This window comes from Synchiropus splendidus, chromosome 17 (genome assembly GCF_027744825.2).
Source record: "Synchiropus splendidus isolate RoL2022-P1 chromosome 17, RoL_Sspl_1.0, whole genome shotgun sequence".
In the NCBI taxonomy this organism is placed as follows: domain Eukaryota; kingdom Metazoa; phylum Chordata; class Actinopteri; order Syngnathiformes; family Callionymidae; genus Synchiropus; species Synchiropus splendidus.
Window position 1 is genome coordinate 13,030,765 of NC_071350.1, and position 27,829 is coordinate 13,058,593.

At 44.6% G+C, this 27,829-nt stretch overlaps 3 protein-coding genes and 1 long non-coding RNA gene across 7 annotated transcripts; 3 read left to right on the top strand and 1 right to left on the bottom strand.

The window, feature by feature from the left end:
* Positions 1-468: 468 nt before the first annotated feature.
* On the top strand, positions 469-16,801 carry rabep1 (rabaptin, RAB GTPase binding effector protein 1). 2 transcript variants are annotated; one of them, XM_053846711.1, is made up of 21 exons: positions 469-646; positions 2,185-2,313; positions 2,385-2,567; positions 2,772-2,932; positions 3,462-3,581; positions 3,655-3,790; positions 3,868-4,046; positions 4,408-4,518; positions 4,868-5,323; positions 5,917-6,021; positions 6,099-6,215; positions 6,463-6,561; positions 6,716-6,856; positions 7,440-7,629; positions 9,010-9,065; positions 9,474-9,572; positions 9,888-10,004; positions 10,333-12,261; positions 15,261-15,463; positions 15,643-16,177; positions 16,239-16,801. In XM_053846711.1, exons 1-18 carry the CDS (start codon positions 601-603, stop codon positions 10,432-10,434), a joined length of 2,547 nt encoding a protein of 848 aa, XP_053702686.1. In that variant the 5' UTR covers positions 469-600; the 3' UTR covers positions 10,435-12,261; positions 15,261-15,463; positions 15,643-16,177; positions 16,239-16,801. The 2 variants fall into 2 exon arrangements, with proteins under 2 accessions (XP_053702686.1, XP_053702685.1); XM_053846710.1 differs by having other exon boundaries at positions 15,643-16,801.
* On the bottom strand, positions 12,180-15,797 carry LOC128748205 (uncharacterized). 2 transcript variants are annotated; one of them, XR_008412761.1, is made up of 3 exons: positions 15,619-15,797; positions 15,220-15,478; positions 12,180-12,894 (listed from the first exon to the last, which is right to left on the bottom strand). It is a non-coding gene; the product is annotated as an uncharacterized LOC128748205 (long non-coding RNA). The 2 variants fall into 2 exon arrangements; XR_008412760.1 differs by lacking the exon at positions 12,180-12,894 and adding an exon at positions 13,260-13,908.
* A 158-nt stretch (positions 16,802-16,959) lies between the features above and the next one.
* Positions 16,960-25,416, top strand: mpzl1l (myelin protein zero-like 1 like). Of its 2 annotated transcripts, none has more exons than XM_053846713.1 (6): positions 16,960-17,098; positions 19,747-19,931; positions 20,037-20,247; positions 21,038-21,167; positions 22,007-22,112; positions 22,553-25,416. In XM_053846713.1, the coding sequence occupies exons 1-6, from the start codon at positions 17,089-17,091 to the stop codon at positions 22,652-22,654; spliced, it is 744 nt and encodes a 247-aa protein (XP_053702688.1). In that variant the 5' UTR covers positions 16,960-17,088; the 3' UTR covers positions 22,655-25,416. The 2 variants fall into 2 exon arrangements, with proteins under 2 accessions (XP_053702688.1, XP_053702687.1); XM_053846712.1 differs by lacking the exon at positions 16,960-17,098 and adding an exon at positions 17,743-17,886.
* Positions 25,417-25,824: 408 nt separating this feature from the next.
* On the top strand, positions 25,825-27,701 carry zgc:110540 (deoxynucleoside kinase). The gene is made up of 8 exons (XM_053846714.1): positions 25,825-26,034; positions 26,414-26,532; positions 26,608-26,691; positions 26,763-26,872; positions 26,936-27,083; positions 27,158-27,273; positions 27,371-27,470; positions 27,546-27,701. The coding sequence occupies exons 1-8, from the start codon at positions 25,932-25,934 to the stop codon at positions 27,570-27,572; spliced, it is 807 nt and encodes a 268-aa protein (XP_053702689.1). The 5' UTR covers positions 25,825-25,931; the 3' UTR covers positions 27,573-27,701.
* The last annotated feature ends 128 nt before the right edge of the window (positions 27,702-27,829 follow it).

Below are 27,829 nucleotides of genomic sequence, written 5' to 3' on the forward strand. Positions count from 1 at the left end.
AAACACAAATAAAATTATTATACACAATAAATAATTTACGCATATTTAATACTGTATATACGTATAATATAAATAAAAGTATCACTCTCATGCAGGCAGAAACAACAAGAGACCAGTAAGCAAAGGAACAAAAAGTAAACACACCGGCAAAAGTAAACAAACCCCTGAGAGCGAGACGAAACAAAATAAAAGATAACCAATCAATTATTTGTTAGCAGGATTAAAGTCTCCACTTCGAATAGTATGATGAATAAACACTTTTCGTAAAACGTCCATGTGGTTTTTAATTTGAAAGTAAAACCGGAAACTTCAGTTTTTAAAACACATTACCGGCAATTAAATTTACTGACTGAATAATAGTTTTGAAATCTTATTACGTCGTTTTGGGTACTTGTTGTAGCCAAGGTAGTTAATATGTTTGGCGAGTGTAGTTTCGAATTCCATCAGTGTGTAAATGAAACTGTATTTTGAAAGACTACCGGAAACGGCGCTTGTTGTCTCGCTAGCTTGATCCAAGTTGTGATGTTAGCCTGGCACTTGGACACTCCTAGCTCCACTCCGGTGCTCTGGTAATTCCCTCCAGTCCCCTCCGAGGACACCATGGCCGAGCAGGCCTCTGGAGACCCGCCGAAGGCTCGCCCTGACGGTAGGAGAAGAGGGTGTCAGTGGTGTGCTTTTAAGGAGTGTAGGGGGTTTCGAACCCGCGGCCTCTGCATCCCTGACAACATTAGCTTGTTAGCATCCTCGGGGCGACGTGTCATAGCTGTCACAGGCTCGGTTCGTGGACTGCGCAGTGGGTCAGTTCTTGTGCGGGGCGACACTGAAGAAGGCAACCTGCGCGGTTTGAGTGATACCAAGTGATAAAGGGGCTTTTATGAGTGAAGTTGGGTTGGAAATTAGCAGCAGGAGATTCTCTGTTTTGCTGTAAAGGTCTGCTTTCTGGCCTGTCACTATTCAGCGATTTGGATCAGTACCACTGGGGTTTGACCCGAGCACGGGTGTCGGATCATCACGCTGGGTCTGTGGTACCAGCAGGCGAGAGTTCACCTGGCAGGATGCAGGCTTCGTTCCTGTCAATCATCAGTCACCTCTCGTGCGTGGTCGCCCAGTCGTCCAATCGATTGATGCTGTCTGATCTAACTGCGATAATATATAACAATAAGTCGTGAATTCAGAGCTACATTTATCAACACACACCAACACTTGCTGGTATGTAACGTGCCGCTCGTTCTAACTGCGCTTGTGAGCGTGCAATAGTTCAAACATCCCTTTGCCCTCATTCATATACATCGGTCGTCTCCCTCCCTTGTTCATTATAACGTGGAGTTTATGGGTCACAAGTCTGGACCGCGTCAAGTGGCTTCATGGAGTCTCACCTCTCCTCCCTGCCTCGCTATTTGTATGTTTAATAAGCTTGCTATGATCCAATTCTTGTTTAAGGTTCTTGGCGTGTTTCGATTTGGTTGTTTGAGTTGAGTTGTTTACGCTGTTTGACTTCCATCTTTCACCTTCATCCTGCTGTGAAGAGGACACTTCTGTCAAGACAGATTATTGTTGCATAGTCTTGATCAGAAAGTAATTATAATAACCATATTCAAGTACTGATGAAGCTCAATATAATTGATGTTTCACGGGGAAATCTTTTTTTAATACAAAAAAAATCATAACATATTTATAACTATAAGAAACACCAACAAATATATAAATTGCATGCGACTTAAAATGTGACATTGCAATGATTAAGCACTGGAAGAAAACATCTTCCTTTGATAATCAGATTTCCAAATGTATTGAAGTATATTTGGTAAACTCAAAAGTAAGATAAACATTTAAGAGGAAAATTTATTTAAGAAAGTCTCATAAAAGGAACTGAAATGCACAATGGTTAAAAAAGATCTTAAGAAATAATGTAATTATTACACCCAAGATCTTTAAATGTTTTTATTTATTCATAAAACATTTGACTAAATGTTACATTTATTTTAAATATGGAACAAACCTGAAGTGAACAGTGTTTGATTGCAATACGATATAAGTGTTTATTAATGTGAAGAGCGGCTAAATTATTTATTTCAATCAGTTTTTGAGTCATTTATGAAGGAATGAAAATGTATTTTAACTAACTGAATACTAAACATTTCCGGAACTGATTTTGATAAACGTCACTTATCCATCTCTATACAGATGAGCTGCAGCAGCGGGTAGCAGCTCTGGAGCTGGAGCGAAGTGAACTCCTCAGAGTGCAGCAGCAGCTGGAGGCCGAGTTCAACCAGAAAAGGGCCAAATTGAAGGACCTTTACGTTTCCAAGGAAGGTGAGATGCTGCTTCCGTCATGTCCTTCGCCCTCTGTTTCCATCTTCTTATTGTCTCTTCTGTGTCGCCAGAGGAGCTGAAGAGGCAGACGACTGCACTGGAGAGTGCCCAGGCTGAGCTGGCCCAAGCCCGGGCCGAGATGGAGACCATCAAAGCTGTTGCCACCGTCTCGGAAAACACCAAGCAGGAAGCCATTGACCAGGTTCGCGGTCAATGGCAGGAGGAGGTGGCATCGCTGCAGGCCATCATGAAGGGTATGAAGATGGCCTCATCTCAGAAGCTATCATTCATGTCTGATTGTAATTTTTATTATTGACGTTAGATATAAAAACAGTGAAAATTTTCAGCTAGCATGTCATTTAGAAGACACTCCAAAGCAAGTTATATATCATTAGCTGTCATGAAGATCCAAAGCACAGTCAATGAGAATACAAAAGCACTTCAACTTTTGTTGGCAGAAACGGTGTGTGAATATGAGGTCCAGTTCCATCAACGCCTTGAACAGGAGCGTGCTCAGTGGAACCAGTACCGGGAGGTAGCAGAGCGGGAGCTGGGTGACCTGAGGAGGCGTCTCACCGAAGGCCAGGAAGAGGAGAATCTGGAGGACGAGATGAAGAAGGTAAGACATCTTCAGTTACAATGTTTTTGTTGTTTGACCTTTTCACCACACTTGTTTTTTCTTCACTGTTTAGGTTTTACATGACCTTTGAATTATTTTGATAATGTTATTATTTTTCTATTGAAGCTAAATGTAATTTCGCCAAATAAAATATAGCCATATCAGACAAAATCATATTTAGGACAAATAACCCTTTCTGAACATTTTTTAATAATGTTATGGTGTCAAACATGACAACAATCTTCCTTATTTTTTTTAGGAAGCTTTCAGTAAACACGAAATGTGAATGAAAAACAATGCTACAAAAATATATTTTAAATAGGTGAAATCAAAGTGTCACCTGGTCTTAGAAGTTTTATAACATTTTAGCATTATTTTATTTTATTTAACTTTTTTCTTTTTTTTTCTTCAAAAGACGGCACCTTGTAGTACTTTTACAGTCTAATGTTGACATACCACACACCCTTAGCATGGACTGACTACACTTCTTTTAAAGTGTGTGATTGAAGCATCATTAATCTGTGTCCAGGCTCAGGAAGATGCAGAGAAGCTGCGCTCGGTGGTGATGCCTATGGAGCACGAGATAGCAGCTCTCAAATTGAAGCTGACTGCCTCTGAGGACAGAGTGAAGGAATTAGAGGCCTCAAAGGTGAGTCAGAATTAAAGATCCAGATGGTATTTTTTTTGGATCCCTCTCTGTAAATGACTCTTGGCTCCCCAAGGTGAAGGAACTGAATCATGTTCTGGAGGCTGAGAAGTCGTGTCGTACCGATCTGGAAATGTACGTCGCTGTGTTGAACACTCAGAAGTCCGTCCTGCAAGAAGATGCAGAGAAACTTCGTAAAGAACTCCATGATGGTGAAAATTTGTTGTCATTATTAAAAATAATTTGTGAAAATGATCTGGTCCTTATCCCACCTCTGCTCTGTGTCAAGTCTGTCACAAACTGGAACTAGAGCGGCAGCAGCACAACCAGCTGAAGCACACGTGGCAGCGAGCGAACGACCAGTTTCTGGAGTCTCAGCGACTCCTCATGAGGGACATGCAGCGGATCGAGAGTGTGCTGTCGTCCGAGCAGCTCAGGCAGGTGGAGGAAATGAAGAAGAGAGACCAGGTACTCGCACAAGCGGTTGCGCAACTCCCAGAATACACCACGACTGTCACAGCCACAGACAAATACAACTCATGAGGGGATATAGACAAATGTGTTAATAAAACAATAACAGTGACGACTAGAATTATGTGAATGAAAGCCAACTGCTACTTGTCAATACCTCTGACATGTAGCAAATGAAATAAGGACAGCAAAAACGGCTAATGACAATGATGCTAACAGTGACTGCAACAAACACGCAGCTATGTATTTGAAAGACCATGTGATGCTGAAGTGGCAGGCAGCCTGATGTCATTGATGGAACTCGTATCTGGTTACGCATTGCTTTTAAATGGGATAACAGCTGTCATGTTTTGTGCAGGAGGAGGACGAGAAGGAGCGTCTGAGTCAAGTCAAGGAGCTCCAGGAGGAGGATGGGGGCGATCACACTGAGCCCCTGGACGACATGTTCCTGGGTCTGAGTGTGGACGAGGTGAGATCTCTGGTGAACCCGAGTCGTCTGATACCCATTAGTCAGGTTTCTGGTTCCTGCTGAGAAACATGAGCTCCTGAGGGAAACGCTGCACCTTCACTCTTGCTCTTCACTATCCAAAGAGATCACTATGAGATCTAAATCCGGTGCAATATTCGTCAAAAATGATCCTGAAATTTGTATTTATGTCTAGCAGGTGGACAGGAAATCCTTTGTAATGTGAAAATAAAAATAGGAACAATGAGCTGGAACATCATCTGATCCAGCTCAGGGTGCACCAACAAAGAAGCATGATTTTTGAGTGGTGGTCATCATGTTTGTATAGTGTTTGATTGATCTGTCTTTTCAGTCTCACACCAACCACAGCGCTCACGGCTCCCTTCACTCCCTGGACGCTGACATGGTGACCGGCAGTCCAGTGGACCCCTACAGGGACAACTTGCGACGGGTTCAGTCCACAGACAGCCTTGGCTCCTCCCTCTCCACCCCTCAGGGTCTGTCCAACCACAAGGCCAAGTCGGCCAGCCACCTGGACGAGTCGGAGTTTGGTCCGCTGGTCAGCGCTGACTGCAGCATTGCTGACAGCAGCTTTGGAGAGACTTCCTCCATCAGCTCCATCAAGCTGACGGCAGGTCACTTCCTCCTTACCAAAGATCAGGAGAAGGCCATCAAAGCCATGACACCAGAGCAGGAAGAGACTGCCTCATTGCTGTCCAGTATCTCTCACGCGCCTGACACGGCCTTCCTCCCACCTGCTGGGTACCGACTGGTCAGTGACAGCGAGTGGAACCTGCTGCAGCAGGAGGTATGTACATACATATGGCTGTTGTCTGTAAAGAAGTTCCCCTCTCAGGTCAGCCAGAGACTGTGGTCAGCCACTGTTGTTGCCATTACTCATTAATTCAATTTTCAAACAGTGGTAATATATTTTGTTGCCTTTTTAAAGGTTAGAAATGTGCCACGAACTTTGCAGCTTCTGTCGTTATGCATTCATCATCAGAGGTGCAAGTGAGCGTCACTTCGCCTCTTCGCAAGTTTAGCTGTGGGCTAAACACTCAGTACAAGCCGTAGCCATTTCCAACGGCATCTTTGGTAACAACTGCTTGCACATTGGGTGACGCACAAGTGAGTGTTGTGCTGAGAGGCTGCGTTTGTCTGAAACCGGATTGTCAGGTTAAGGAGAACAGTTTTATTTGTTTGTTTGCTTCCAGACCAAACTGTATTACAAGTAAATGTGATCGTAGATGATATTACTGAGTGCAAATGGAACGCACCTTCACAAGCTCAGACACATCAATGGATGTGGAAGTTCTTCAACCAGACAACTCCGTGAAAAGGACCAAGAAAGCATGAATCACTTAGTTAGCTCCGTCATCATTTCTTCTTCTTGTTATCCAGGTGAAAAATGCCGGCAGGAAACTGGGCCGACGCTGCGACATGTGCTCCAACTATGAGAAGCAGCTGCAGGTGATCCAGGGACAAGAGGCTGAGACAAGGGACCAGGTTTGTGGCCTGGAGAAATGATGGTGTCGCTCCTGGAGTGTTGGTGAGAAGTGCTCAGTGAGTGTTTCCTCTTTCAGGTGAAGAAGCTGCAGGTGATGCTGCGTCAGGCAAATGATCAGCTGGAGAGAACCATGACTGAGAAGCAGAGTCTGGAAGACTCCATCAAAGTGGGAAATGACGAAATGACCACTAAGGTAACAGATCAGATTGTTAATACGCAATACGCGGCATGTACACTTGGTGGCGACAGAAAGACTTTGAAAGATTCCATGGAAGGGCAATAAAACTCACATAGTCACATGTGATTGTTACTGGTTCATTTTTATTTGGGAAAAAAATGGAACAAAAATGAAGTCATGTGGCTCATGCAAGGATGTTTAAGACTATCATCTGTGTGTTATTGACAACGTACACAATTGTGTTGCTGCTTGTGTGTTGCAGGTATCTGCACTCGTCCAGAGAGTCCAGGACTCTGAGAATATGTTAGGAACTCTCCAGCAGGCGTTCAGTGAGGCGAAGAGAAACACCCAGCAGCAGATGGTGAGAAACTTCCTCCTGATGGCTCAGCATGAGTCCACCTCAGACATGTTTCACCAGCAGCTTCAGCTGCCTGCGTTGATGGACTGTTATCTCTTAAGTCGGTTAGTGTGAAGTGTTTTTCTCCTGCTCATCATGCGTTTGCTTGTGTTGACAGGCTGTGTTGGTGCAGTCCAGGGAGCAGGTGGCGGATGAGCTCAGTCGGCTTCAGCGAGACAATGAGAGTCTTCAGGGGAAACACAGACTGCACGTGGAGCTGCAGCAGCAGCAGGACTTCCTCATGCCCGAGACCGTCCAGGTACATTCACAAGGACTCTCCCTGACACTTCCACTTGGAGGTATATCATGTTAGGTGGTATGGACAAACACTATACAAGCATGTGACTAGATGAGTCATTCACAGTGTGGTAGACGAATATATCAGAGCCAGTGCTCAATATTTAAGTTTTTTTCTTTTCAGGCTCTCATGAGAAACGATTATTTTTAATGTCATCGTTGCCCCCGTGCAGTTCATGAGGTGTGAATTTTCTTTTTTGAGTGCGGCCGTCGCCATCTAAGCATAGCCTGAGGCTCTTGGCTCTTCTGGTTTCACTTCCCCTGCTCTCCCTCAGCGCTCATTTCCTCCTACCCGCTCTGAAATTCACTGCAGCACTTTCACACTGTGGAGGCAGAACTACACTAGGAGTGAGGTGAACTGTTCACAGTCATGTGTGACTGTTTGAACCTAAAACGCCTCCTGCTGCTGCATTAAGCTGCCACACAGTTGTAGGAGGATCACAGAATGTGAAGCCGCAAATATTTATACCCAGTTATTTACCAAGGATTAAATATGCTCAACAATCCAAGTTTCCGAACATTCCATTTTTGCTGCCTCCCTTCAGGAGCTCCAGAGTCTTGTGGTGCAGCTCCGCGAAGACCTGGTGTCGCTGCGCACGTCAGCTGATCACATGGAGGAGAAGCTGAAGGCGGAGATTCTCTTCCTAAAGGAGCAGATCCAGGCGGAGCAGTGTTTGAAGGAGAACCTGGAGGACACGCTGCAGCTGGAGATCGAAGGCTGCAAGGAGGAGATCGGTGAGGTTTTTCACAGTGACTCAACACCCTCAGTCAACATCAGTGCCGATGGTTAAACCTTCTCCTGTCTGCTTGTCTTTGTATTGTTAAGACATCTTGGAAGGTAAAACCTGTATGTGATTGGCTTGTGCTGACTAAACGCACTGATCTGTTTGAGCACACAGTGAATGCTCCACTGCAGCTGCACTCACTGCACATTAACCACACCCAATTGAACCTTTGTGTCTCTCAAAAGTAGCTGGATAGATGTCTGTTAAGTCATGAGACTGTATTGCTAACAAACCCATGGAAGTGAAATAGAAAGGTTCAGTTGGAACGACTGTGTTGTACATATATAAATGGATGAAAAAAAATCCCTGTGCATGTCCGACCCTCATGGTTTGTCACCCTTGGTGTTGATAGATTGGTCGCGTGACCTTCTGCTCTCCTAGAACCCTCCTGATCATTCCTTGTTACTCTCTCCTTCAAGCTCCTGGCCTCTTCCACCTTGAGTGCCATGTACTGCCCCATCTAAAGCTGTCTCCTTGCACTCTCTCTCTCTTTCAAACCTTCCTTCACTCTCCTCTGGAGTTCTTTTCTTTGAGCCCTTTCAAAGAGCCTCAAGCTCTCTAACTCTTTATTTGACATTGCCGTTCTCAGCTCTTCTTCAAATGCTCCGTTAAGCCTTCGTGTCCCTCCATCAAGCTGTCCGGGTAGAATTCTCTGTTTCAGTCGAACAATTTCTCCAGTTCCCTCAAGCCTGCTCTCAGATCCTCTAGTTGTTGCTCTTTATCGAGCGCTCTCCCTCACTCTCTTCTGCCTTACATCAGAGGGCTGATGGAAATCTGTGGGGGAACAAGTTTAGAGTCAGCTGCTAAAACTGCTGACAGTGACTCAAGCTCATCTAAGCATCACACTTCTGTTTCACATTTATCCCTGTTGTCAGCGAGTAGCGACTGAAACACGTCACATGTTGTTCAGTTAATTGTGTCACGTGATGTGAATACTTAACACGCTTCGCTTGGACTTTCAGCTGCATCTCACTCATGTCTGTATTGTCGTCTTCTTGTTCCAACCATAACATTATGACCACCTATGAAATACTGACTTGTCATTGAATGAGACTGCTGCGCTTGCAGAGCTGTGTCATGCTTCCCTCTAGGACAGAAACAGTGACCTGAGAGCACTGTGTACAGTACAGTAGGTGGAGTGCAGTTGTTCAGGTTCTTCCTCACTCACAGGTGGTCATAATATTATGGCTTATTGCAGCATTTGAGGCATTAATCCTAACACCTTTTCACATTCTACTTATTATTTATTTGGATGTCAGTTTAATACATTTTTTGACTCACCTCACAAAAGTAGCAGCTCAGTAATCTTTTCATTTCTCTTCCTTTGAAGCGTCATTCTCCAGTTTGAGGACGGAGCTGGAGCGAGTGAAGGCGGAGCGGCAGCAGGTGCGAACACTGTTTTCTTTGCTCTCCCCCTCTTCATCTGTCACGCTTCTGTTATCTGGCGCTGCCCACTAATGAACCGCACCTCTACGGCTGTGACAGGAAAAAGATAACTGAAGTCACATGACTGACGTCTGCTGTACTTCTGTAACAAGGTTTCTTAGTTATGGCTGCATCGAGCCTCCTGCATGGCCTACTTTCCGTCCTGTGAGAGAATTACACGGGGCATAAAGTCACATGATCACTCAGCAACATCACAAGGACGACTTTACTTAACTAGCGTGTCCACAGCTCCGCCTCGCCTCGGTGAAACCGAGCCGTAATATGAGGAAGAAAAGGGGGGAGGGGCACGAAACTAAAAGTGAGGGTGATGATGAATTAATTAAACAAGGGGATCATGTGTTCATGCAGCTTCAAAGCAGCCTAACAGAGAAGTCGGCGACTCTGGAGACCCTGCAGGCGTCCAGGATCTGCCTGGAGCAGCAGATAAAAGAACTCAGTGGAGCCAAGGTGAGATTGAGTCAAAATACTTCTCGTAAGATCCCAACATTACGTCTTCTTTTGAAGTAGCCACAGCTGGGCAATGGCAACAAAACTCTCCAAAAGTACAATTTTGAAATTTAGCAGTGGCTATACACTATAAATTCCACAATCATCTTTGAGGTGTAAAACATTTTTAAATGTTCACCAAAATATAATATACAAATATGGTCATGATTATTTAAATAAAGCTGTATAATATTAAAGATTAAAAAAGTTTCTCTTCAGTCTAACATTGTGCTTGCGACTGACGTGACATTTGATTGTTTGTGTGCACGTTGGTAGAGTGGCCTCGAGATGCAAGTGTTCGAGGAGAGAGACAAATCTCAGCGGCTGCAGACAGAGCTGGACGTCAGTGAGCAGGTCCAGAAAGACTTCGTCAAACTTTCTCAGACTCTCCAGGTCAGTTCCTGTCTTTCTTGAGTTGCCAAGGTCCATGCGTTTATGTATTCTGAGTAGAGCTACCTGGCAGAAATGCCGTCATCATCTGAAGGCACAGCCTGTTGCCATGGTGACAGGTAACCGCGCTTGGGGCTTTTGAGAACTGGAGTTTTTGTTGTATATTGTGTGTAGTCGTTTGATAATGAATGTACGGATTCAAAATGTTCCTGAACACACCATTGTTTCTAAAATGTCATCTGTATTTCAAACTCAATTCATTCTGAAGGACCAGTGCCTTCTACAGGTGGAGGTGAAGCCAATACGTCAAGTGTGTGCCGTGTCTCTTCAGGTCCAGCTGGAGCGAATACGACAGGCGGAGTCTCTGGACCGGATCAAGTCAATTCTCAACGACACCAACTTGACTGACATCAACCAGCTTCCAGAGACATGACTTCCATCTAACTGAATTACCACCGTGGACGATACACAGGGACAGCTCCAGGCCTTTATTGTACATATAGTCATTGAACACACCGTGGATAATGTTCACAATGAAGGACACTACTAAATCTGTAAATAACAAGTGTGTGTGTGTTAGCGTGCGTGTGGACGGTGGTGTCCTCTCTCCTGTGTGACTACTGTACTCTCAGCCCCTCCCCATCAGAAATGTTCTGTCGACCCCAGAAGCACTTTTCCCAGTTGAATAGAAACATTGGAACGCCTCAGTCGCGCCTCGCCCTCGTGTTGCCCTCTGTCTGTGACGCTCCCAGCAGAACGTTTGAGGTAGATGAAGTAAGGTGACGGAAAGCACTTGCACACAAGACATCAGGAACTCCGTCTGCGTAACACTGACTGTAATTTAAGGTTTTTAAAGAAAAAGTCCAGCAAAGACACAAACATGTGGCTCTGATTTTTTTTCCATGACTGCATGTGAGGAGTTGTCCACATACGACTTTTGTTGTTCGGATTGACTTTATTAAACAATAATAATAACCTGATGTCACGCGGTGCATGCTGGGAAACGCTTCTGATCTGATCTGGGTTTGGGGTCATTTCGGATGCTGAGACACACCCAGGGAGCTTTTAGGAGCAGGAGAGGACAGTGAAGAACGACCTATTTACCTCGTCTGCAGGGTTTAAGATGGAGGTGCGCTTCCACTTGGGACACCTCAAAAATGTGATGGATAATTCTGATGGCCGAGTTCAGCTATCGTGACCCGACACATGAATCCAAATTTGTGATGACTAAAGTGAAGCATTTGTGCATGAGCCACCTGCTTTTAACTGCCACTATCCTCAATTAAAAAAAGAAAGCTGTGCTATACAATACAGAATTTCTCTGCCCGTGCCAACCTGACCCAATGAACCACAATGGTCGACTACTTTGTGTTTTGTTTTGGATCAAAAGACAACTGAAGGTGAGGCTACTTGGCGCCTTTCTGTGTCAGCCACCTTTAATGCCTCTGCCTTTTACGGGATGAAGCCAAAGAGTGCAACAGTTCAGGATTAAGCTTCAGAAGCGTCTCCATGTGTCGCCTGATGACTGACTCTCTTTGGAAGCACAGGAACCCAAATGAGAGCAGGTAAACTTCATTTCATGAGGAAGTCTGCTCCATGTTCGCTGCCAAACCTGACTATACAATGCTATACAAAGTTGTTTCTCGGTGTTAGACAAATGGTTGTCTGCACTTGGCCGACATCATGGTAAACAAATGTTGACGCTTGGTCAACCACCGTGACTAGTTGGCTTCGTCTCAAATAAACAAGAGAGAAGCCGTCAGTGCTCCATTGGATCAGACAACCCTGTCTTTCATTCGAGTCAGAATCATACTCCTCATGACAGGAGGGATGTTTAACCAGAGGCACTGCGTCAATGAAAGGTTGAACCAAAATGAGAGGAAGCAGCTCTGTTTCGGATGCTTTCAGTTGGTCCACAAAGGATGCAAACCGCCACCATCCCCCTGTTTTTTTCCTCCTACATTTCAGCCTGGTCTTTGCTCGCCTGTGTGCGAGGGTTGGTGTCTCTGCCCAGAGTCCTGCTAAATCTCCGTCGGAGGTTCTGTCAACACTAGAGGCGCATTTCTCCATCCGACCTGCGGGGGGCGACACTGCGCGTTTGGCCTCTGGCTGCTGCGTCCTCACGGAAAGTAGAGCGAGCTCGGGATACAAGGAGGGAAAAGACAGAGTCGTGTTGTGATTTACAGAACGGAGGTAAAACGGCTGAATTTCATCACCAAACGCATTTTGTTTGTGGAATTTTTGTCATTTCTTCTCTCCGGTGAGTGTCCTGCTATGTTTATTCTATTTCAAGAACATTGGAAAAAGTCATTACATTTTATAATATTTCACAGAAAGTCAAGAAATATAATGTTAAAAAAATAGCGTGACATCTTTTGAAACTAATTCAGCTTTGCTGAGTATCCTAGACTAATGTTTTGTTGTTCATGTAACCATGATAACTGCTTTGACCAATTTCTGGCGACGGTCAACAGGTATTGCAGCCAACGTCAGTTGCACTATGTTCCACAATTCCTTTGCGTTTCTTGGTTTTGCCTTTTTTTTTATCTCAGCCCACAATTTTCTGTGGGTTTAAGGTCTGCAGATGGCGCTGACCACTCCATTAGTTGGATGCTGTTTGTCGGGAACGATGATTGTGCTGGCTTGCTGGTGTGTTTTTTTGTGTCATTGTCTTGTTGGAACATCCACTTCAGAGGTGTTTCCTCTTCAGCATATGGCAACATTCTTCCTGTATCCTGATGTGCTCAAAGTCATCCATGATTCCTGGTATGCAGGAAACAGGACCAACACCGTAGTACGAAAAACATCCCCATATCATGATGCTTGCACCACCATGCTTAACCTTCTTCACTTCACTTGTACTGTGGCTTGAGTTCTGTGTTTGACAAACATCCTGCAAACAAACAAAATGAACAGCCTTACTTTCATCAATCCAAAAATATTTTCAGGCCAGCCAATGTGTTCTTTGGCAAATGAAAACCGTTTCAGTGCATCTCTTTTCTTTAACAATGGGACTTTTGCTGGTACATTGGCTTCACATAGACGTTGTATGATGGTAACAGTACTCGCAGGATCTTCTTTGATGCTCCTGGAGCCGATCATTGGCTGAGCCTTTGCCAGTTTTGTTATTCTCTCATCCATTCAAGAAGTTATTTTTCTTTTTCTTCCTTGTTTTTCTGGTTTTGGCTGCCATTTTAAAGTGTTTGATATCATTTTAGCCTGTAATTTTCTGCACTTCTCTGGAGGTTTCCCCCTCTTTTCCATTTGTCGATTAAAAAACGTTCATCAGAACAGTGTCTTGAAGGACCCAGTTTACTTTTTTTTCAGGACAAATGCACAGCCAGCATATGCGATGCCAGTCGACACCCTCCGGAATTGAACTCACCACTGCATTTTTTTGAACACATCCCTTTCAGTTAATCATTCAGTTCCCCAGAATCAGCAGCATGCACGGAAGGCCTGTTGGGTCTGTTGGTTTTCTATATCTTCACGATACCCTCCGGAAACTTCCTAGCAGTATAGAGGTTGAAATTTAATAGAAACAGTGATTTTCCTTGCTACTGTTGGTAGACTGCTATTATTTTGAACATGACTGTATGTCGCCCTTTAACAACCCATCCACTTCAAATCTGATTGTTAATATTTTCACAACTTCAAAAACACTATCCTTATAATTCAGCATGCATCGTTTTATTTAAACGGCTGTCAAATGTAGTGAAAGGAGGAGGGTGCTGTAGCTGTCGGAGGCTACCGCCCAGAGAGATTTGGAATCGCTCTTCTGCGGGAAATGTAGCGTCCACATTGTCCCACTGGCACCATTTATTCTCTTAGTCCACCGAATCTCTGCCTTTATTTCAAGCCGAGTAACACCTATTGATCCACTGTTATGGTATGTACCTCCATCTATCTGTGTGGAAACAAATCTTTATTTAGAAAATGAACTCAAACGTGGTAGTGATATGTTTGTTTTGGGTGTAGTGAGCAGCTTTGCGAACAAAAGTCAAGAGGTTTATGTTTAGGTGAAGAATTATCATTTTTAATCCGCTGTGACTTTAGTTGGGTGTGTGTTTTCTCTGCTTAGGGCTAAAGCAGGTCATTTTCTCACATGACTCATGTTGGACTGCAGCCACTATTTCATCATATTATCTCCAGATTTAAATGAATTAAGTTACATGAGCGCATGGATTCTCTACCCAATGAGGACAAAGATGACTGCACTTATCAGAATCATGAAACATGATAAACAAAAGTGTTTCATGAGCTTAGCCAGTTCATTCAGTGTCCTGCGATTCATGTCTTTCTGTATTGTCTAACCACAAGTGTTGGAAGATTTGGGAAGATTTTTTTATTATTGTTATTTGACACTGAGCTGTTTAGAACTATAATATTGTCAGTATTGACTTGTCTGATTGTCTACGTCATTACTTTCCAAGTTCTCAGTAAATCTTTTCCTACTGGTTTTCTTTTTATGTGTGATATACAGTAGAGGACTGTTTTGCCACACAGTACTGCTCTAGCTGTTTCCCAGAGCAGTGATGCAAAAATGACGAAAGAATGGCCTTTCATTCTTCAAGCAACTTTCACATTCTTGATCCACCAGCAGAGACGTGTTAAACCTCAGCAGGTGGAGGACATCTGTTTCAGGTTCACGGGTCCATGAGGGTTTTAAATTTTAATTCTCTTGCCGCTTCTGTTGTGTTCTTTAAAATCCCAACATCTTCTATGGCTTCAATGTCCTAGTACTGTTTCCTTTTCAGACCTTATAAATAGTTGTCAATGCAATCCTCCAGCGTTTCCGTGGTTGCGTGCTTGTTAATGTTTAAGATAAGAGTCTTATTTAGGTCTGTTTTGAGTTTCGCCACTCTCGGTGGTAGAATACCGCCACAATGAGTCATGCGAGAGCCTGGATCACTGCAGCGTCACAGCAGCACTTCGAAACTGTTCTGGCTTTGTGATTCGCCCCCTCAATGAAAAGCTCTGACACAGTGAGAATTTAGATTTTGAATTGTGTTTTTCTGTGGTTCGCACTTTCGCCTTGCAGCAAGAAGGTTACAGGTTCAAAGCCCAGGTCTGACCACCGTTCTGCATGTGGTTTGCATGCTCTCCCTGGGTGCAAATTGGGAGAGGGGTGAGTTCTACAAAAGTCCAAAAGTGGTGAGTGCATGAGCTGATGAAGTGAGAGAACACTGCCTGACTTGAGCTACGATATGACACCCACCTCATAGACAGACGCCAACTTGAACCTCCTCCTTCCTCCAGATTTTCTACTTCTTCAACGCTAATCAATACCTGGGCGAACCTGAGTTCAAAGAGTTTGTCGGAGACATCAACAAGAGAGACGCCTCTATTCAGATCTTCCCCATCCAGTTCGGTGACAACGGAACCTTCTTGTGTGATGTGAGGAATCCCGCCCGACATCACAGGGACTGTGGTGCGGATTGTGCTGCAGGTAGTTCCAAAAGGTGAGCGCGCAAAATCTGTAGAGTGAAGAGAGTAGATGCTTGTATTTCAATACCTGTATTTCAAACTGAATTCATTCCAACGAGTCGATCTGACATGTTCACTAGTGCAGAAGAAGCAGTGCCTTCTACAGGTGGAGGTGAAGCTAACATCTTACAATGGGGGTGCCATGTCTCTTCAGGTGCAGCTGGTGCGAATTCAACAGACGGAGTCACTGGACCAAGTCTATTCTCAACAACACCAACTTGACTGACATCAACCAGCTTCCAGAGACATGACGTCCATCTAACTGAATTACCACCGTGGACGATACACAGGGACAGCTCCAGGCCTTTGTTGTACATCCTGGTCCTGTTTACACAACTACTTTTGTTTGCACTAACTACTTTGTTATTTCTGCACCGTTCGTAACATTTGGACCTCACTGTATGTTCTAAGAGGTCATGTGACAGTGGATTTCTCCTTTGTGAGATAATAAAGTCTTATCTTTCATACAGTCATTGAATGCACCGTGGAAAATGATCGCAATGAAGGCCACAACTAAATCTGTAAATAACTAGTGTGTTCGTGTGTGTGTGGACGGTGGCATCCTCTCTCTAGTGTGACTATTGGTCGTCCAGCCCCACCCGTCAGCCCCCATGTGACATGGTGCTAGTAAGAGAGGACAGTGAGGGGTTTAAGATGGAGGTCCGCTTCCTCTTGGGACACCTCAAAAGGTGAACGATAATTCTGATGGCTGAGTTGCATAATCGTAACCCGACAATTTGTTCCCTATAGGGATGGTTTGATGGATCAGTCACTGATCATGATCGGCCGATATCAGTGTGATCTGTGAATGCCGATCACTACATGTCATTGCCGATCACAACAACCGATCACATGTGACAGCTGGCCCTCTTGACAAAGGCCCACTGGTTGTGACGCATCTGCTCCTCCCTCCCTGCTGCTCACTCTGCATCAGCATGTCTGCTGTGGAGCTTCTTTCAGTCTGTCATGTAAAGTTTGCATTCTGTACCTCATGCACGGGAAAATGCTGTGCAGGGGAGCACGTTAAAATTAAATCTGCCATTTAAAACACCAGCACTGGACTGAGAGTTTTCCAGGCTCATGAAAGTGAGACCGCTGGTTCCTCAGCAGCTGGCTGTTTGCACAGTTACTGCTTAGCAAAGTGCGACGTCTCACATCAAATTAAATGTTTTCTGTTGTCCTTTTGACAGAATAGTTGCTGCATTCTGCAAGAGGTGTATAGAAATGTGGTTGAATTAAAAGGATTTAATGGTTCGTATTTTTTCCACATCATGACATCAGAAAGTCATTGTCATTCCATGCAATTGGTATCTGTAATTGGCAGCAAAAATCTTGATCAGAACATCTCTAGTTTTCTGATTAGTGAGGCATTTGACCATGAGCTGGCGACTTTTAACTGCCACTATCCTCAATTTCAAAGCAAAAAGAAAGCTGTGCTATAGAATACAGAATTTCTCTGCCTGTGCCAACCTGACCCAATCTTTAATGTCTCTGCCTTTTATGGTATGAAGTCATAAAGTGTGCCAGTTATGATTAAGCTTCAGAAGCGTCTCTGTGTGTCACTTGATGACTGACTCTCTTTGGAAGCGCAGGGACCCAAATGAGAGCAGGTAAGCTTCATTTCATCCGATTTTCAGTGCATGAATTCCTACTCTCTAGATGAGAATATATTTAAAACTTCAAAGGCTTATTCGTGGCGGTGGAGGTTCCGTAGTCTGCTCCCTGTTCGCTGCCAAACTTGACTATACAATGCTATACAAAGTTGTTTCTCAATGTTAGACAAATGGTTGTCTGCACTTGGCTGACATCATGATAAACAAATGTTGACGCTTGGTCAACCACCGTGACTAGTTGGCTTCGTCTTAAATAAACAAGAGAGAAGCCGTCAGTGCTCCATTGGATCAGACAACCCTGTCTTTCATTCGAGTCAGAATCATACTCCTCATGACAGGAGGGACGTTTAACCAGAGGCACTGCATCAATGAAAGGTTGAACCAAAATGAGAGGAAGCAGCTCTGTTTCGGATGCTTTCATTTGGTCCACAATGGATGCAAACCGCCACCATCCCCCTGTTTTTTCCCTCCTGCATTTCAGCTCGAGTGCAGCCTGGTCTTTGCTCGCCTGTGTGCGAGGGTTGGTGTCTCTGCCCAGAGTCCTGCTAAATCTCCGTCGGAGGTTCTGTCAACACTAGAGGCGCATTTCTCCATCCGACCTGCGGGGGGCGACACTGCGCGTTTGGCCTCTGGCTGCTGCGTCCTCACGGGAAGAAGAACGAGCTCGGGATACAAGGAGGAAAAAAGGCAGAGTCGTGTTGTGATCAACAGAATGGAGCAAAAACGGCTGAATTTCATCACCAGGCGCATTTTGTTTGTGGAATTTTCGTTATTTCTTCTCTCCGGTGAGTGTCCAGCGAAGCCAGGGATGACATTTGTGTTTCTATCCCTTCAAATGTGTCGTTAGCTCCCAGGTCGATGTTTTCGCTCTCTCCTCGAACCAAACTCTGTTCATTTATGTCGCCCTTTAACACCACATCCGACATACCAATTCAAAGACGATACAAATCGAATTGGTAATGCTTAAGCAACCTCAAAATCACTGTCCTTACAATTCAGCATGCACGGTATTATTTAAACGGCTGTCAAATGTACTGGAAGGAGGAGAGGGCTGAAGCTGTCGGAGGCTACCGCCCAGAGAATTCGGAATCGCTCCTCTGCGGGAGATGTTGCGTTCACGTCGCCCTACTAACACCATACAGTCTCTTGATCCACCAAATCTGTGCCTTTATTTCAAGCCGAGTAACACCTATTGATCCACTGTATGGTATGTGTCTCCATCTATCTGTGTGGAAACAAATATTTGTTTAGAAAATGAACTCAAACGTGGAAGTGATTTGTTTGTTTTTGGAGTCGTGAGCAGCTTTGCGAACAAAAGTCAACGTGTTTATGTTTAGGTGAAGATTATCGTTTTTAATCCACAGTTCCTCTTTACCTGTGACTTTTGTTGGGTGTGTTTTATCTATGCTTAGAACTGAAGCAGGTCATTTCGTGAGGAGATAAATGTTACAAACATGTAATAAACGTGACTCATGTTGGAGTGCACCCTACGAGTTTATATGTGAAGGCACACGAGGACAAAGATGACTGCAGTTATCAGAATCATGAAACTACAGTGTTTCAAGAGCTTAGGCAGTGCATTTTCATTCTCATGTATTCAAGATTCAAGTCTTTGTGTATTGTTTGACCACAAGTGTTGAAAGATTTGTGAAGATTTTTTTATATTATTTGACGCTGAGCTGTAATTTAGAACTAATATTAACATTGTTGGTATTGATTTGTTGGATTGTCTATATCATTCATTCCAATTTCTCTGTAAATCCTTTCCTACTGATTGTCTTTTTATGTGTGATAGGGGATTGTTTTGCCACACAGTACTGCTCTAGCAGTTTCCCAGAGCAGTGATGCAAAAATACCGGAGGAGGTACATCTGTTTCAGGTTGACTGGTACATGATTGCCTAATATTCTGAGATGTGTATCTGAGATATTTAATTTGACAGAATTGCGGGTTGAGAAACGATTTATTTGAGAAAATGTGTGTTGCAGCTGTGAGACGACGGTGTCCTCCAACGTCCTGATGTTCTAGTTTAGGCCTGTCAGCAAGCCCAGGTGCAGTTGTGTCCGTATTATCCATAAGGGTTTTAAATTTTAAGTCTCTGTTCTATTGTGGTCGTATCAGTTTGATCTTTACTGAAGTCCCAAACATCTTCTATGGCTACAATGTCCTAGTACTGCTGGACATAGGCCTGATAATATGTACGTGCATTCTCACTGACTTACGGAGGTGATGATCCGTTTTCTTTTTCAGACCATATAAATAGTTGTCAATGCAATCCTCCAGCGTTTCCGTGGTTGCATGCTTGTTAATGTTTAAGATAAGAGTCTTATTCAGTCCTATAAGAGGTCTGTTTTGAGTTTCGCCACTCTCGGTGGTAGAATTCCGCCACAGTGAGTCATGCGAGAGCCAGGATCACTGCAGCATCACAGCAGAGCTTCTAAACTGTTCTGGCTATGTGATTTGCCCCTTAAGTGAAAAGCCCTGACCCAAATAAAGATGTTGATCCCACATTATTTCATATGGTAGTCACCATATGGATATATACTGTATTCTTTGGTTGTCTTTTGTTTTCACCTTTCAACCAAGTCTGAGGCCAATTTCTGTGAATTGAGAGATTGAGAATTTTGAATCATGGTTTTCTTTCAGTCAGTAAACCTTCGCTGGCGATTGAAATCTACGCCGACCCGGAGGTGGTAGTGGTCAATGGGACTGCTGCTGTTCTCAAGTGCACCTTCAGGTCCAGCGTGGCGGTCACTGCCAACAGCCCTGTGTTAACTTGGACCTTCGAGTCCCGTCAACCAGATAGTGAGTTCTACAGAAATCCAAAAGTGGTGAGTGCATGAGCTGATGAAGTGAGAGAACACTACTTGACTTGAGGTACGATATGACACCCACCTCATCACTTGACGCCAACTTGAACCTCCTCCTTCCTCCAGATTTTCTACTTCTTCAACGCTAATCAATACCTGGGCGAAACTGAGTTCAAAGACCGTGTGCAGTTTGTCGGAGACATCAACAAGAGAGACGCCTCCATTCAGATCTTCCCCATCCAGTTCAGTGACAACGGAACCTTCTTGTGTGATGTGAAGAATCCCCCCGACGTTACAGGAACTACGGCGCGGATCGAGCTGCGGGTGGTTCCAAAAGGTGAGTGCTCAAAATCTGTAGAGTGAAGGGAGCAGATGCTTTTTCTCATGTGACCGTGTAGTTGTGGAGATGAATCAGAGCTTCAATCTGCCGCATTCTTCCGTTTTTGTCATCAGTGAGTGTGTACAAGTGACGACTTGTTTCCTTCCACTTCCCCACACTCATGTTATGGATCCACCGGGTCATGTTCTGTCGCTCACGTGTAGCTCGGAGCTGTCTGAAACTTGACACTTCTCCTCTACTACACCCCTCCTTGAATACTTTGATGTCCAGTGTGCGCAGTTGTAGTAGAGCCTGTCATGTGACCCCCTGTGTGACAGACCATTAATGCTTTGGCGAAGCTGCAATTACATCTGCTGTTGCTCTTCGGTGCCAAAACGCTTGTTGCCACAGAGCTCCTGTTGTTCCCAAGAATGCGTGCTTGTTGACTGGAAATGTCAGTTGCGGATATGACAAGTGTTATGTGAGTGGCTGTGGGGTAGGATCGAGGACACCTGAGTCAAGGAAGTTTCAATACGCCTCCCAAAAATCCTGGAGGAGTTATGAAAAATGGTGTTTCAGAAATTGAAGAAACCTATTAAAATTCATATCAAAATTTGATTCTTGTTGCTACAGAGGACAAATGAAGGTCATGAAAGTCAGACATCTCAAAAATGTCCTTCTTACTGTTGGAACAAACGTAGTAAAAAAAAAAGACAAAACAATGACAAAACTAAAGCTTGGGCTTCGGATTCAGTTGCATGTCAAAAGAAGTAAAGTTTGTGAAGCGACATGTCGGCTGTCTTTCCAGAATCGCTCCCTTCCACCAACCCCACCATCATCATCGGTGGCGTGTTGGGCGGCTTGGTGCTGCTGGTGCTGATAGCGGCTGGCGCTTGTATGGCTATGAAGTATCGACAGAGCCGCTACGACTATGAAGGGTAGGTGTGCTTTCTCCTGAAGTCATGTGAGACACGAACCTGCTCTTTCTTCCAGGTCCAAAACTCCTAAACTAATTCATAGATTCAGCTTCAGTTTAGCCCCTTTACATTCTCACTGTCACTTTTAACTTTACATTACGAAGGTGTTTGCATCAATCTAATGAACCTGCTCCACCCTGAGCTTCTGGCATGTTAACACCTTGCTTTCACCGACAACTGATCCTCATGGCTGACACATGGACGACTGCACGTTTGTTCGGACTGGGTTTACAAGAGTGGTGACTGACTGGGGTTTTCGTTTGGTGGCATGTCTTATTGTCGTTCCACTCACTTCCCACTTCTGTCTGCTCATCCTCATCTTCCTCCTTCACCGCTTCCCTGCTTCCTTGGCAGAAAGAAAACATGTTGGATTTTTTCTTAAGTTGAACATTTCAAATAAATGTCACTTTCATTCTATATGTCCCTTTTTGTAGGAGGAGTGACTTCAGTGTAGTTTTATTGTTTCAATACGCAAAACCAGCAGTCGTGTTTTGAAACGGTTAAAAATAATCATACCTTAACTGGATAAGAACATTTCCACTGAATTTGCATATTGCATAGTTGAAAGCAGACACTCTGGTTTCCTCCCTCCGCCCACAACAATCCAGAGGGTAATTTATGGACCTCTGTTCGCTGTTAATGTTGCAACATGAAGCAAATGCGAATTGAGTTAGAACAGTCATCAAACGACCTCTAGATGCCCTCCACACGTCACTCCTCCGGCTCCTTCCATGTGTTCCATGCTTTCATCTCATTCTTCTGTTTTTGTCTCATCGCCACCAAACCTGTACCCACACCAGCTGCACTTCTCTGGACAGCGTCAACTCTCAGGTTGCTCAGCCCAGGAAGAAGCAGGAATCCAGTATGGAGAGTTCCCGGGCCACCAGCCCCTCGGGGCCCCTGCAGGTAGGAAGTCCTGGAGCCCCTGAGCCTCCGAGACGTCTGCAGACTCTGTGTTCTTCACTGAGGGTCTGTCACTCTGTGGATGCTGTTGTTTACCTCCTGTGGCGGACTCTCCTCAGAACGTCATTAAGTCTATTAACTCACGTGCCACGTGACTACTCCAACCAGGAAATACTCCAGGCAGCGCTACAAGTGATGAAATTCTGCTGCTTCCATCACCGGAAACCGCTGCTTTCACTTCCTTATTGTACTTGTAAATAATGAAAACAGCATTTCTTTCCTCCTACTCTGCGACTACAATCATACTGAGACAATCCTGAAAGGTTCCTCTTGAGCAAGGCAGTGACCCCCTGTTTGTTCTACAGGAATAGATCGGGTTGACACCTGCAAACAGAAGTGTGTGAGCGACATGTTCTCATTGTCTGTCTCTGTGTTGCGTTCAGGGCCCGGTGATATACGCCCAGCTGGATCACTCGGGCGTCAAGAGCTCAAATCCGTTACAGAAGATGGAGCCGGTGGTCTACGCCGACATCCGCAAAAACTAACCAGAAACCGGACCAGAACCAACTCAAAATAAAGTACCAGACCTCCACCGACTGCTTGGGGGGGGGCTTCATCTGAAGACGCATGATGCTGTGCAAGTAAAAGATATCGTCTAGTGTGCTTAAAAAAAATATGCCCCGGCAGGTGTCGGAGACGAAAGAATCATTCCACACGTTCTAGTAGTTGCGATATTTAATATTCAAATGTTTGTGGCACCATGACACTCTTGCACCAGCGGAGGAACTTTTCACTGAAACAGCAAAGTATTTTTCCATTTCTGAGGGAACTGGGTGTTAAATAGCCAAACACAATACTGACACAGTCACCAGACGGCTACATTGACCTGGGGTCATATGGATTTCCGTCTCCAAGCGTTCACTATTATAGTAGTTGGCATGTTTGTGCCAGAATTCGCTTTATTGCACTCTGCCACAGGTTTGTCAGCATGTTTTGATATCCACGTTTTGTTATTGCATCATGTGCTGAAGCTTGACAGCACCTATGATTTGAAAACCACTTTAGTATTTTGCCACTAATATTTACTGGCCACCATCAAAAGATTCTTCCATTTTAATGAGACAAAATAGAAGTTAGTTGATGAGGTTTGAACACAGTAGAATAGAAGTAAAGTTGTGATGCGTTGGCAACTTTAGCGCAAACCACCTGATTGCCATTTGAACACAGACATTCTTTGAAGTAGAAGGCGAGCCCTTTTTATGTTGGCAGATGTATTTGTGACTTTTAAAAGTGTATATTTTTGTTCCCCCGAACTTCCTCTCAAGTCTGGGTCGTGCTGGAATCTTCGCTGGTGCAACTTGTCGCTGTTTTTAACGTCATCTGCATGCAGTGAATTCTGATGTCGCTAACAAACGCCAGCTAGTGAGCTGTTTGTCGTTGTTCTACTGTAAACGTTGTGTAAACTTCGGGCATGTCGTCGTGGTACTTGGTTACTCTAAAAGAAAGAAGCAAAATCTCCCCTTTCTCTTCAATGGACCATTTTTCAACTATTTTTGTCAAAAGTTTTGTTGTGTGGAAATGTGTTTGTGATTCCTTTGAGATGAGCTGCTAGCTGGAAATTAATATTTTCAACTCTTAATATATTTTGAGGAAAAAAAAGGAAAAAAAAAAAAGAAAAAAAAGGTCCACTGAAGCGAAACGTAGTGTATGTGGGAGTCGAACAAACGGAATAATTGAACATTACACATCAATACTAACACTCATATCCAAGTATCTTTTTGTATGAAGCTCTTTGTCTTTTTTGGGCCAAAATGTCACTGATATTAGCGTTTTATTTTCCTATGCTTTAAGAACATTCCAAACTCTGGTTACATGATGCATTTAAGAACCAAAACTTATTTTTTTCGTTGAGAATTTATGTGGAAAATGTCTCTTACTTCACTTGTGATTCCCTGCTCATGCCATTGTACTGTACATCATTCCAGATCGGATCATTCTGGATCCTAAGAGAGTAGGAGAACGTGGTCGGGGGGAAGTTGGAATCTGGATTATTTGTTGTAAATGGTTTTAACTTCTACTCAAAGTGACACAATGGTCATTTGAATATAACTGGAAATCAGTAGATCCCAGCTCAGCGCACTGTTTGTTTGCAATATGTCAGAGAAAAAAGTTGTGCCCCCCCAAAAAAATGCGGGGAATGGCAGTCGCCTGGGCAACGTTCCCAGGCCAGTGAGGAGATATAACCTCTCCACCTGGTCCTGGGTCAATCCCTTGGTCTCCTCCCAGCCGGCCGTTCCTTAAACGCCTCCAAAAGGAGGCGCCCTCACCAGATGCCCAAAACATTTATGGCGGGTCATTATTTGTATGTACCGAGTTAGCTCGTGATAATTTCTCAGCCAATTGAGGATTCGTCTGTTGCCTATCATCACCGCCTTTGGCTCAAGTTGCACGAAGTAAGAAGAAAAAAAATCTATCAATCCGCTGAATCGTCTGGTGTTGTACGTGTTAATGACACATTACGAAACGTGATTCCCTATTTGTGAGGTGTCCTTGACAGACATGATGTGTTTGTTAAGCCTTGCATGATGGCAAAGTGCAACTGAGCCCAAACTAATGGTGCTACTTCCAGAGTGGTGCTGCTAGCTAGTAGCATTCTTTCCTAATTTTGTCATTGTTGTTTTACGCTTTATCGAAGTTCCAACCATGAATCGAGAAGCACACACACACACGCACAGATTACTGCCATGTAACCACAAGGTTTGCCATAAATCCAGGGTTAAATCGATTTGTTGCTAAGTATTCAGTCGAGCACCCTCTGACTCTGCAACAAAATTACCTCATTTCTGTTGTGAGGACTTTGATCATTGTGTCATTTTGATCAGAGGCTAAAACTTGTCCTGTTTTGACACAGTTGTGAAAAAATGAAACATCATTCTGGTTGAATCGATAAATTCTGAGTTTTTGCGCCGACTGTACCGCGGCTTGCCGTCTTGCTGTCGGAGTGACAACTGCCTGTGGGTTTGTCTCTAAACACTTGTTTTGAAAAGAAGTGTTTTTAAGTTTTCGGTGGTAAATAATCGTTGTCAATCTCTGCACTACACCTGTTCAACCTGTGAGTCTTCTGTCGCTCGTCTTAAACTGGAACGTTTGTACATTTAGTGCCTTTTTCATTTCATCACCGACTTGAACGTTTGCTCGAGGAGAAAAAAAAAAGATTCTTGTATTTTACGTTATTGTATTTTTTTATGAACATGATATCACATCTCACCGGCTCAACTTTTATATAAAACTGATTTTTGCCCAACAATTGTCTGTCTTTATTTTGGCTTGTGATTTGAAACATGAAGAGTGCAGCAGCAGAGTGAGACATCCTTGGGTTGAACTTGATTCAAAATGACTTGTGTAACATTATAAAAGTAGGAGTTTTCATTGAGCTTCAGTCTACTTTGAAGAGAGCATGTTATTCACTTTCGTCACAAATAGTCTCACGATTATAATCCAGCTGTCTTGGAAAATAATATAGTGAAAATAAAAAAGGTTTTATGGAAGCCAAATATCAATAAAGTGATAGTTCCTTTGATTGCGCTTTGAAATTAAATTCTTTTATAATTATTTTTAGGTATAAAGTGGCGGATTCATATTCCGAGTCGGAGCGGAACAAATACAGCGCGAGACCTCCTGTTGGCGCTTGAATAGTTAACCCCGCCCCCGGAAACGGAAGTACAGTCAGGCGGGGGATTTTAACTGCAGCTGGTCGCTCGTGTTTGCTCGCGCGGAGAACAAACAAACAAACAAAAAAGAGGAAGAAAGAAAACAAATTGAATGCAAATGGCGACGCCACCGAAGAGACTGTGCCGACTTCCCGCCAGCCCGACCGGAAGTTTCTGCCGTCGCCACAAGAAGATTTCCATCGAGGGAAACATCGGTGAGTTCATTGTTCCAGAGTATAAACCCGGGTTCTGATCCTGGCGCTGATGGGTCCCGCGCCTGGGTCATCGATCGGTTATCTGCGGTCATTTGTTTTGGTCGGCTGATATCTGAACGTCTCGGGCCGTTTGAGTGTGTCCCGCCTGCGCGCAGCTGGATGGCGCCAAATACGAATAGCATATGCGTTATGGTTCTTCATCTGTGTTTGAGAAGCTGTCTTGTGTCTTGCACTCTTTCTACACCCATCCATGATGTCACATGAGTCTGCGTCATTGACGTTTGAGTGTCTCACAGATGCCTCTCAGGACTGTCTCCCATGTTTTACAGCCCTTATATCTCACCCAACTCGGCTTGTCTTGTGTCTGTCTGCTTCTCAGCTGCAGGGAAGTCCACGTTTGTACGTCTCCTCCAGGGGGCTTCGGAGGAGTGGGAGGTGATTCCTGAGCCCATTGGGAAATGGTGCAACGTCCAAAATGAGAGCGACGATGTCTTCCAGGTGAGGGCGCCGCACCTCTTTGCTGCGGAGACGAGATGTCTGTCTTCAGAATTAAATCCCGACTGTGTCCTGCAGGAGCTAAGTTCCTCTCAGAAGAGCGGCGGGAACCTGCTGCAGATGCTCTACGACAAACCCAGCCGCTGGTCGTACACCTTCCAGGTAGACCACTCCCCTCTCTTCAGTGCTGTTCGTACGCGTGTCTCACCCTCGCTCACCTGTCCGTCTCTCAGAGTTACGCCTGCCTCAGCAGAGTCCGAACTCAGCTTCAGAGTCCGTCGGTCAAACTTCAGCAGGCGGAGAGCCCGGTTCAGTTCTACGAAAGATCTGTTTACTCCGACAGGTGAGCACATCAGGTCATGTGGTGGTGTGAGGTGTTGGCATCTTCTAACCGACTTGTGTTCAGGTACGTGTTTGCGTCGAACCTCTTTGATTGCGGGAACCTGACTGAGACGGAGTGGAGTGTCTATCAGGACTGGCACACCTGGTTACTGGGCCAGTTTGAATCGGACCTCGCCCTCGACGCCATCATCTACCTCAGAGCGCCGCCACAGGTGAGTGCCCTGGCTAGCTGCAGCTGTCTCTGACCCGTGTGGCGCCCTGGCTCACCACGTCTCTGGCTCTCCAGCGCTGCATGCAGCGACTGCTCCACCGCGGCCGGGAGGAGGAGCAGGGGATTCCCCTGGAGTACCTGGAGCAGCTCCACTTCAAACACGAGTCCTGGCTCTTTCACCGCAGCATGAGGTGCGTGGCTTCTTTTGTTGTCGTGCGGACAGTTGAAACTCGCTGTAGAGACATTCAGGTGCCGCGTCACACTCAGCCATTGACTGAACTCTCACAGGTTGGACTTCGACTACCTGAACGATGTCCCCATTCTCACCATCAACGTGGACGACGACTTCAAGAATGACCGGATCAAACAGGAAGCCATTTTAGACAAGGTGAGATCCTGCTTCCTGTCAGGCCCCCTGGAGGTTTCCGGGGCTCCACTCATCCGACCATTGTCTGCTCCGCAGGTGAAAGAGTTTCTCTCCACGTTGTAGAACTTCAGGACTTGAACCGGCCAGTATTACAAACTTAGTGTCTGTACGGACATTTTGGTTTTAATCCATGAGTATTTTTATTTTTTTATCAAGTGTGTGCATATATGTCTGTGTCTAACACTACGTGACCTCATCACAAGTAGACAGCTGGATTTTTCTGCTGTCTCTTTTAGTCCATTTCATTAAATGATTTTTTAAAAATTGAAGTGTTTTTTTTTTTTGCCTGCCATCTTTTCCTCTACCAGGTTAAAAACGTC

Bases quoted from the DNA above. Each gene is read 5' to 3' on its own strand.
- zgc:110540 (XM_053846714.1), top strand. From the start codon at position 25,932: ATGCAAATGGCGACGCCACCGAAGAGACTGTGCCGACTTCCCGCCAGC. The intron at 26,533-26,607 runs GTGAGGGCGCCG...TGTGTCCTGCAG, and splicing joins AGAGCGACGATGTCTTCCAG to GAGCTAAGTTCCTCTCAGAA. The intron at 26,692-26,762 runs GTAGACCACTCC...TCCGTCTCTCAG, and splicing joins GCTGGTCGTACACCTTCCAG to AGTTACGCCTGCCTCAGCAG.
- rabep1 (XM_053846710.1), top strand. From the start codon at position 601: ATGGCCGAGCAGGCCTCTGGAGACCCGCCGAAGGCTCGCCCTGACG. The intron at 647-2,184 runs GTAGGAGAAGAG...ATCTCTATACAG, and splicing joins GCCGAAGGCTCGCCCTGACG to ATGAGCTGCAGCAGCGGGTA. The intron at 3,582-3,654 runs GTGAGTCAGAAT...TGGCTCCCCAAG, and splicing joins AGGAATTAGAGGCCTCAAAG to GTGAAGGAACTGAATCATGT.
- mpzl1l (XM_053846712.1), top strand. From the start codon at position 17,814: ATGGAGCAAAAACGGCTGAATTTCATCACCAGGCGCATTTTGTTTGTG. The intron at 17,887-19,746 runs GTGAGTGTCCAG...GTTTTCTTTCAG, and splicing joins TTCGTTATTTCTTCTCTCCG to TCAGTAAACCTTCGCTGGCG. The intron at 19,932-20,036 runs GTGAGTGCATGA...TCCTTCCTCCAG, and splicing joins TCTACAGAAATCCAAAAGTG to ATTTTCTACTTCTTCAACGC.